Genomic DNA, 11,311 nt, shown 5'->3' with positions numbered 1-11,311 from the left:
CCTTTAAATATAATTTTCAATTATGAAAAATTCTGACGGAAAGGCCTGCCACATTGATTGCTTTTCATACTACCATGTATTACACAAAACTGATGCATTTATATACAAAATTTTTTTTTTTTACTGGTTTTAAATGAAAATGACGGAAATACTAAATCCCTAAAATGAAAGAAAACGTAGTTTTTCCTTTTGACCTCTATGTACAACTTTGTGTCGTTTTGTAAAATTAATTATATAGAAAAAATAAAAAAAAAATGGTAAGAACGAAAAGTAATCGAATTCAAAGGATTATTTAAAAACAGCTTACATGTAAAATGCATTTGAAATTTATTTTTATAATTTGAGCTAATTGTTTTTAGAACTCATTTTTGGGTGTGACCCTTAGTATACTGGAAAATGGCAGATTCAATGAACTTCAATAAATTTCCTGGACTTGTTTCGTCCTTCTGAAAGGTGTTTTTTTTATAAGTTTAGAAATCGAAACAAGTTAAAAGGTTAAAGATCTGGCGACTTTTGTTTTTGAAAAAAAATTAACTTTCTGTTTATCCCGAAAACCCCTTTACTCTTAGGGGCATGCGGGTATGGACACTATCATGAAGAAATTCTATGTAGTGGATTCCTGTTTCTAGGTCCTTCCGCTAATAAACCTTTCGATTTTTTGGCAAAAAAATTGCATTCTAGACTTCACCAGAAATTAAGCAATACCACTAACATTTAAGAAAATTGCATATAAATCTGTCTTTGTGCTCTTGCATATCTTTGCAGGGGATGTTCACCTCTCAATGTCACCTGATCCCTCTTCTGACGTTTTGGTCCGTCTTTGCTCTGCTCAAATTTTGTATTGTTTAATTGACTTCTGGGCCTATTTACTGTTCGTTTTCTTATATATTTCATTGTACCCATGGCGATTATATATTTATGTTTGCTAACATTACTGATGATACTGTACCGCCCTATTTTCCCATTTGTTCTGTTTTTATTTTCTTATTTAATATTGTAACATTATACATACAAAAACAAATTTTAATCCCAGTTTTGCTTCTTTCGACCTTGTTGTTTATGTATTTATTCAAAATTTGTCTCCATAAACCAAATCACTTATACATGATAATGCATGAATTGTCATGTGGTGTTCTATTTCTGAAAAAAAAAAAACATATTGATAACTAACAAATATAATTTATATAATCATGGAAGCTCCTTTTATATATTATGTGCATTTTTGTAAAGGCATTGTCTTTTTTTAAGGTCATTTTATGATTATTTCAATGGCAAGGAAGCCTTTATTCTGACTAGGATGTTTTTGTTTATTAGAAATGTTAAATATAGCACTGGTTGTATGTAAAAAGGAACAGCGGAGAAATTCCCCTTGTTTTCTTTATTTTTAAATTATATTGACATTTTTTTCTATTTTATATATACCTTTACCGGGAAATAAATATTTCATGTTATGTAAGAGAAAATTTAAGAATTAAGATTCGTAATTGTATCCCTTTACACTGCTGTATACAGAAAGTAATTTTTTAATAGAGTCAGAAAAATAGAGCTTTCTTCGTAAAGATTGCGTCCTTACATAATTATTATTTCAAATGAAGCTTTAAACAATCAAAGCATGGAAAAACCATCAAGGACATAACTGAATATGGCTGAATCATAATAAAAACACGATATGTTTGTGAAAAACTATGCGCACGGCGTATGGGTCACAGTCAAATTCACAAGGTCATCGACCTTGGTGGTTTTTAAAAGAAACTAATAAGTGAGGTATCTACACCTTATATGAAGCCTCTAACTGTCATGTTTCAATAAGTTATGGTGGAGACTCAGAAAAGATTTTTTTTGGTATGTAGGTCACAGTCAAGGTCACAAGGTCAATGAGCTTTGTGTCATTTGAAAGAGATTTATTAGTGGAGTATGCACACCAAATATGAAGTCTCTATCTTAAATGGTTCAAAAGTTATGGCAAAGGTTAACATTTGCAGACAAAAAAAAAACTATTTTTGACATGTTGGTCACAGTTAAGGTTTTAAGATCATTGACCTTGATGAATTTGAAAGTCTTTCATTTATGGAGTATGCATAAAAATATAAAGTCTTTTTATGTCATGGTTCAAAAGTAATGGCAAAGGTTAACATTTGCACACAAAAAGCTATTTTTAACATGTAGGTCACAGTCAAGGTTACAAGGTCATTGAACTTGATTTCCTTTAAAATAATTTATAATTCGTTGAGTATGCATATCAAATTTAAAGTCACTACCTGTCATTGTTCAAAAGTTATGGCAAAATTAAACATTTGCAGACAAAACTTATTTTAGCATATAGGTCACAGTCAAGGTCACAAGGTCATTGACCTCGGTGTCATTTAAAAGAATTTGATAAGTGGAGTATGCATATCGAATATAAAGTCTCTATCTGTCATGGTTCAAAAGTTACAGCAAAATTAAACATTTGCAGACAATACTTATTTTAGCATATAGGTTACTGTCAAGATCACAAGGTCATTGACCTTGGTGTCATTTAAAAGAGCTTGATTAGTGGAGTATGCATATCAAATATTAAGTCTCTATCTGTCATGGTTCAAAAAATATGGCGAAGGTTTACGTTTGCAGATAAACAGACAAACAAACAGACAAACAGACAGAGGACAAACACAAAAACAAGGTCTCCATAAAGAACACACAGGACAAAAACTATTGGCCCCAGATCTATTGATTCCGGCGCATTATCAAATCCTTAAACACAACAATCATATTGCGGAATAAAAACAAATAAGAGCTAAAATTCTGACGTTTTTTTTAAAATTCAAAATTATGTAATAGCTCTACAAAAAAAGGGGGGGAAGTCTTTTTCTCGTTTATATAACTCAGCACCCTTGATGATTATCTCATACTTCAATTTTATCTATTTATCTAGATCTGTACACTATAAATTAATCTTTTTTTTCCGGTACACTTCGCAGAAAATATTACATTGAAGTTTGAAACTAGCTTGTGCCTTCTTGAAAATCTCATTTTAGATTTGTTTCTCACTTACCAATTTCAATTAATCAAACTTTACTCTATAAAAGGGTGCCAGGGCCATATTACAAACATAAGAATGAGGATAAACTAAATGTGCGTAACAGTCCTTCCCTTACACTTTGTCCAATATACACTGTCTTAACCCTTATATGTCTAGAGTGAAAATGTAGCAGAATAATTAAGGTCTTCGGTCTTCAGGGCATAAAAATTAATTTTGACTTTTGGTTACACCGCAAGTAGCAAAAGCTGGCTTATTTTGCATTAATTAATATAGCTTTAGAGAATCTAAACCATTTTTTGATTTTAATACTCATTTTTGTAAAATAAAAATAAAAGTTACTTCCGGTCAAACAGGACGAAAGACCTACTCATTGCTTTGCAACGAGCTTTGCTCTAGTTATATATTATTATTTGGTTTACTCGTGAACTTTAACTATAGAGGAGAATGCATATTTGAATTGTATGGATCCCATGGACGGGATGAAGCAAAGAAAGAGTTAAAACTTCGTAAAATTGAGGGTAATTATAACTAAACAAATATGCACATATTCTCAAATTGATTTAGATTGTTTCCTTTTCATCACATGTCATATCCAGTGATACAAGCGAAACTGATTTTATAGAGGCCCCTATGTCTTTTGTTTGAAAGAGCCATTGATTTTTTTGTTTGCGGTTACCTGTGAAAGGTTTTTTCTCTAGCCAAACTTGATTTTGAAAGTTCGTTTAATTTAATGGCTCTGCAATTATCATAGATTCAATTAGGTATTAGGTATTATGTTCTGTGATATCAAGATTATTTGAAAATTGTCACCCAACGCATTGAGTTGATGATTGTATGTTGTTTTACGTCCCGTTCAAGAACTTTTCACTCATATACAGACGCCACTGTGTGTCTGTGAAGGCTGTTCATGTACCTATACTCGGTACTCAGAGCCATTGAGCACTGAGGGTTCTTTATCGTTCCAACGCCTACCGTGACAGGGGACCTATGTTTCTAGGTTATCGTATGCCAAAGACCCATAACTTTCACTTCTAATGCCGAGCACCTTGCGAAGGATCAGTCATAACCTATATTTACATCAAATGTTTGACACGGCGCCGCGAACGAATATCGAAATCGGGCCTCCCAATCTTGAACACATTTCGAATATCGGATAAAACTGATTACTGGTTTTCTTTTTTAAAGAACCTTTAAAACAGTCCATCTTTATTTTTAAATAATTCAAATATAATGAAAGTCTTTACCTTTTTTAAGAAATTGTAAAATATGAGGAATAGTATAAAGATGTACAATTATGAATGAGAAAAGAAAGATTGACTGTATTTTGATTAACATCCCTTTTGATTTTTTTAAGTCAAATTGAGACGATACCACTTGTAAGCGGAGAGCTGCAAATTTTGTCCTATGCTCGGTACTCATTGCCCTTGAACAGGGAGGAATCTTTTTCATGTCATCATCCAATGCGACAAGGGACCTTGGTTTATATGGTCTAATCAGAATGAACGGTCTCTACGTCTCACAAAGGGATTCGAACCCGCAACGTAAGGATTGACTCTTTACTTCGCGACTCTAGAGCAGACGCTGTAACCACTGCGCCAAGCTGGCGACAGAAAAGAACGGAATTCAATGTCATTTTTGATTTAAGCTTTCATTAAACCTGCTTAATATCACCTTTAAAAGTATCACTGAGAAACGATGGATAAGATATGATCACGTAAGAAAACATGAAATACATTATGAGTGCATTACAAATATCGAAGTCATAAGCTCTTATATATTTTTATAATTAAACACGTGTAATTCCCATTTAAGAGGTACTCGCGATGAAAATTTGCAGTACACGTTCCCTAAAAAGTACACGGATAATGATGACGTAGAAAAAAAAAACTTGCGTGCCATCTAGCTTTTATTAAGGTTATGTATGTTTTTGCACGCCATCTAGCGTCAATTCAGTGAATGATTGTTGGTTTTGCATTTGTGATTGTTGGTTTTGCATCGGAGTTTGTTGATTTTGGAAACGAGTCTGTTGATTTTCTTGTCTTTTTTGTATGTCAGGATGTCATAAAAATAATTTGTTAGTTTTGCATTAATGTCTTTTTCGCCCTCTCCACTGCGCATACCCTATCATAACTGCGTATAATAATATATATGAGAAGGAAATACGTATATCGTTTCAAATATAAATGGATTTATTTCCCTTGTTATAAATCAACTTTGTACATGATCACAAGCTGTGCAATCTTGAAATAGTAAAATAAAAAAAACAACATTATAAAAATGTAGATTTTTTTAAAATTCACTTTCATGTGTTATTTTTAATGCAATTTAACAACAGAACAAAAGAATAATTATAAAACTTTTAAAGGTTAAACAAAGTGTTCTTTTTTACGATGCATGGATAGAATAAGCATACACTAATGATCCCTTTTCGATTATATATCGTACATTTATATTTAATTGCTGTGCAACATGTCGAATTCTTCTTTCTGTAGCTTTCCATATTTCGTGGAATGGTTCCATCATAAGCGACTCTTCAAAAGACCACAACGCCCCCTCGAAGTCACCCACAGTATTCTTGCAGATTCCAAGTATCTGCCAGGATATGTCTCGTGATCGCGAAGGTACATACTTCCCATCATCATCATTCAGCAACAGAGTCTTGAGGTCTGTCACTGACTGTAAACTCTGAGATCTATTACCTAGTCTGTAGTGAGATAACACTGACAACATCTCTATCACAACTATTGGTGGTATAAGTAGGATAACTGTTCCATTCTGTAGACTCAAAGTCTGTTCTAAATCTAATTCTTCTATAAAATGAAGAGCGTTATTTAAATTTATATCTATAACCCAAGATTGTTTCATCCTTTTAGACAAAGGTAGGTTACCTACAACCTCATGGTACCTCTGTCTATCGAAAGTTTTACAATACAGGTTAAAGTCCTGCGACAATCTTTGTTTACAGAGAGTGACAGTGTGTAGTGTTTTATCATACTGAGCTGTTCTATAGTAATACAATGCAAGGTATACTAAATTAGACATTGGAAATAACTTAGCTGCTAACTTTATCATGTTACAATTTATTCTATCTAAAAGGTATACATGTTTTTGTGTACAAGAAACAGAGGCGTTTGCAACTGCGAAGGCCAGATGAACAAGCGTCTCAGCTGTAGCATACTGTATTCCAAGAATCTGGTATGGAGATAATGAAAAACTTGATAATTTTTCAATTGATTTCAAGTAAAGATACCAATCTGGTATATTCCTGTAAGGGAGGAAGTTATTACTAATTTCCGTCCTACACCACATATCTATATCTGCAACACCTATAAATCTTTCCTCAGCAGACGATAGCACAAAGGACGGACTACAGAGAGCTGGTTCTAGGATTGATCTCAGAGTCGGACTCAGCAGTAGACAGGACACACCCATTTTGTAATACTGATAGAGCTGTTTTAAAAGTGATTTGCGTGCACCACCAACTACAGAGTTTATGAACATGTTGTTCTGAGGGATAAAAAAGTTGGGGAAATTTTCTCTATAAACACAGTGAATGAGATAGTTGAAACACTTCCAGAGGCAATCCAATAAATTGTTCGGACACCACCTTAAATGTCCCTGTTGTATCATCCAGAACATTGTGGTCTTCATGTAATATGAACAAAGAAGTGGTTCTTCTTTGTAATTGAAAATTTCCTTTAGAAATATTTTTAGAAGTCCGTAACATAGAAATTGTATATGATTCATAATAAACACTAGTCGTTGTTCTGCTATAGAAAATGATAATCTCCATTCTAATTCGTTAGAAGTCGATACAATTTTACTTCCAATGGGCACACAGTGCAATCCATTTTTAAGTAATATTTGCAACATTTGAACAGGCGGCCATGATTGTCTCTGACATCTGTCAAACCAAGCTCTCATTTGTTTAGGCCAAATTATACTTGCAAAACCAACAGCATGATCAAATTCAAATATTTTATCCGAACCACTAGTACATGGACCATGGATATGGATATTATTATGTTCAAAGCTTTTATCGCTTGCCATTGACAGAAAATTTATTTCTCGCCATAAAGAACTCGACAGATATGCTTCACCATTTACGGTAACAAGACTAGATAAAAGGTAAATGTCTCGTGTGGGTGTAAGGAGACGTAGTCTTACAAACCCTGGTGGTACGTCGAAATCTTCCATCATTATGATATCATGTTTGGATGTATTATACATCCCCAACTGAGACATATCATTTATTAATTTACATTTACAAGGCCAGCGCATAAAATCTAGGTCACATGATTTTAACCTAAAGCCCTCTCTGTAACTACCAGTAGAAATCACTAACGCTCCTCTTTGCAAACAAATAGGTATCTTTATCATCTCTCTTAGGTCCAACAGACACCTTCTGATGGCGACTTCTTCCGGGAATCCTATCTTATCACAAAGGCCAACAAACAGGATCTCTGCTAACCGGGAACTGTGAACCATTCTGCATATAAAGTCAAGTAAATGAATCATATTTCAATTGACTCTATAAAAAGATGCATGAATAATGGTTTCAAAAAATAATACTTCTTAACAAGTGTATTTGAAAGTACATCTATTCATACAAGGGTTTATTAAAGAATGTGTCAATAGCCTGGTCACAAATAAAGAGTTGTATATCACCTTCTAAAAGTGTTGATGGGATGAGAATATGTCTATGACCTGTACATTGTGGTTGGTATAGTAATCAGGAGGCGCATAGGCCACATTACTAAACTGAGCACTGTGACAAGGACAACAACAAAATCAGTTAAGTATTTTTAAAAAAAAAGCCTTAATGCATAAGTGCTCGGGACCTTTATCTGAAAAAGAGAGATAGGGGGTTATGATCTGAATTTTTCCAACAAGTTGAACTTTCATTGTGGCCCAACCCTATCCCTGGGGTCATGATTGGAATAAATTTGAATCTACATTATCCGAGGATGCTTCCATGTAAAAATGATCAATTATGGCTTTGTTGACCTTTAGAGGAAGGTCATATGGACTTTTCCTATTTATTTCTTGATTTATTTATTTAAAACTCTGATCGTCCATTTTTGCCCAAGCCTTCCCCTTGGGGTAAATGATTTAACATAATTAATTGAAGATAAAACCATTTTAGGATGCCTCATAATAAATATAGTAGAAGCCAAATATGTCCTTTCTGTTCTTAGAAAGGATATTTTCAGAAGATTTTTTTCGTATACTGTAATCTAACTTTTATTCACGTGCGAGAAATTTTTGCGAGGTTTGTGAGAGTCTCGTGATCATGAATACTTTTGACGCGAACCAATCCAAAAAGTCTCTGATTCTCTTTCATCAAAAAAGAATTAACGCAAAATTCGTCACTGTGAACTACATTACAACCGATAGATTGAGATATACTGGTAATTACATTTCCAATGTCTTTGTCCGAGATAAAATCACAAATTGTAAATGTGCTTTATTTCCCCATCAATATTTTGGCGTGGTTAAAAACATCACGTGCAGGGCGGGACAAATACACTGTAGCTAGACAGAAGCAGGGCTTAGAGCACGTAGATTGGTGGAATTAAAGCATGTAAATATAAGGAATAAGTGTCAGAATTTTCAATTTTATGACAATCATCAATCGAATGGCTTGCGTGAAAAATTTATGCATAAACACTTTTGGTGAGACGATTTTTCAATTATGCCTTTTTTTCCCTGTTTCATATTTATCACCCCTAGGAATGGAGGAGGGCTAGGTCCTTCATTTGAACTAATTTAAATTCCTTTACTCAAGAATACTCTGTGCCACGTTTGGTTGAAATTTGTTGAAGGTCGTTCTGGAGTAACAAAATGAGATTGTTTATGTGAGCTGCAGAACTAACATCCCAGCATTGTAAAAACCTTCAATTTACGCCGACGATTTTTTGTCGCTACTTAAGGTGTTTATTTCGTTTAGTCTAAGCTTTCGCTGGCTTTTAAAATTGCATCCTATAATAATTCATATAATTAACTCTTATATTTGATACTTTATTTACCTTTAAGGTCCGATACCCTTCGACGTCCGTAACCACAAACATGCAGCTAAGCAACCGTTTATAGGTAAGTAAATTATCAGGAATTGAACTTTAATTAAATAATAAAATGCTTTCTTTGTTTGTTATTACTGGAATTAACGGAAGCAGCTGTTGCAGAAAAAAATACATAACCCGCGTAAGCAGGTTATGTAATTTTTTTTCTGCAATAGCTGCTAACGTTAATTCCAATTATAACAAACAAAGACATTTTATTGTTTATATTTATATATGTTTAAATAATCATTTAACGAGGCCCGATCAACTTGATCTGCGCTAACGTTTTATCGCAGCGTCGACTCAGGCACGTCACAATACCCATGACTACCGTCACAATTGAACATAATAACGTCACAGTTAAAATGACGTCAAATTGCGCTAAACTGTTTCGCCGATCTTGCTTACCTGGTAGCTCTATAGAATATGCATTAAAAGCTGGTATTTCTGTTTTTTTTTTTAAATATCTAGATTAATTAACAACTTTGGGACCTAAATAATTTTGAGAGATCATTTTTTTCGTACAGATTTATTAATTTTATCCTGTTTTATTTCAATTTGTGAGTTTAAAAAAACAAACGCTGCAACTAAAAGTAAACGATTTTAGTCTTTCTCTTTGAACATGTTGAAGTGTTTATACACACTCTTTTTATTGCGGACTTAAATATGCATGGATTATCTTCAGTTTTAAAAAATAAAATAAGTCTATAAATCATTTAAATTGAACCCCCGAAATATTTAATTTTTCTATATATTACATAATATTAGTAAAAAAAATCGCAGTTTTGTCGCGAAGCGGATTATAAAAAAGCGTAAACTGACCCAAACCATGTTATACTCGATAATTTGGCCAAGAATTAGAGTCATTCCTTATGATTTAATTTCAAAATACTTATTCAACTGGGGATGTCAAATTGTGTTGTTTTTATGAGTTCAAATTTACCGCGCAATAATACAACCGTAGTAACGGAAGTGATGGGAAGCGAGGGGAGGTAAAAACTGATACATAGATCTAGCAGCCATGATGCTTGTTTACATGAGGTAAGATCGAGTAATTGTTTGAAATTAAAGGTACATTTATTAAATCATGAATTTTCCATGAATCCCAAGGACTGGAAATGAGGGGATTGATGGATACAGATGATTATGCTGGTTGTCAAGGGGGTGTGTCCCCATACCAAAACAGATTATACAAAATGTTATGCATTCCTTTTTGGAAATCAACCAATGAGAGGCAAGAATACAAGCAAAATTAAATTATTTTTTTATAAGAGGAATGAACATTGCATGATATATGTGAAAAACAAAGAATTTCATCATGTATTTTTTTTATTTGTAAATTTCTTTGTTTTTTGAAGAGTTTTAGTATGTAATTGTGTATAAAAACACGAAAATGGTCCATATCTTGACAGTGCCCCCATTTCACTACAATAAAGGCAAGGTAACAATACTTCATCCTAATTTTTCTAAGCATAAAACATACAAGTATATTTCCAAGAATTAAAAATTTTTATCATTCCGTTTTCGTAATTTTTAACTAGATCGGGCCTCGTTAAAGAAGGATTAAAAAGGTTAATACTTGTATTAGTGAAGCGAAAGTCTTTATATGTTTCATTAATGGAACAGCCACTGATCAAGATATCTGTACAGGCGACATGCCTAATGTAGTTCATGCAGTTATTAAAGCAATGTGTTTTCTTAAGAAATAAAGGAGAAAATATTCAGTGGATGTAATATTGTATGATTAATTGTTAAATACCATTTAAAATTAATTTCGAAGCTTGGTAAGTATAAAATACATGAAAAATACCCGTAGTGAGCGATAAAAAATCGTCGGCGTAAATTGAAGGTTTTTCAACGCTTGGGTCTGTAGCTTTCTACGTTATCTGTCCCAATTTTCTCAAGCAGAGAGCCACAGTTCTGCAGCTAGCTAGTTAAAATATAACAACGACAATGCCAACAATGACGACAGCGACAGACTATCAACAAATTTCAATTTAAAATCTCATATGTGCCTTCAACTTTAGTGATTTAAAAATGCAGGTAGAGGGCTAAAATAGGTTTTGCCTGCTGCCCAGTCCCATTTAATTTTAATTATGAATAAATTTTTAAATAAATACAATCTTAAAAAGCAGCAATTAAAAATTTCTATTGTCGCCAAACAGACCGACTCATTTGATTTAATATCATAGACATTAAATTTTATTACAACTACACCTGTGTTTTT

The 11,311-nt window shown here is 33.1% G+C and overlaps 1 protein-coding gene across 1 annotated transcript; it reads right to left on the bottom strand.

Moving 5' to 3' along the window:
* Nucleotides 1–5,407: 5,407 nt before the first annotated feature.
* LOC134236582 (uncharacterized) lies at nucleotides 5,408–7,510 on the bottom strand. Its single transcript, XM_062718759.1, has one exon. The coding sequence runs from the start codon at nucleotides 7,508–7,510 to the stop codon at nucleotides 5,408–5,410; it is 2,103 nt and encodes a 700-aa protein (XP_062574743.1).
* Between the last annotated feature and the right edge of the window lie 3,801 nt (nucleotides 7,511–11,311).

Source organism: Saccostrea cucullata, unplaced genomic scaffold (genome assembly GCF_032062105.1).
Source record: "Saccostrea cucullata isolate Sc308-1 unplaced genomic scaffold, CSIRO_AGI_Scuc_v1 ctg1880, whole genome shotgun sequence".
In the NCBI taxonomy this organism is placed as follows: Eukaryota; Metazoa; Mollusca; class Bivalvia; order Ostreida; family Ostreidae; genus Saccostrea; species Saccostrea cuccullata.
This window is presented reverse-complemented; position numbering and strand designations above follow the sequence as displayed.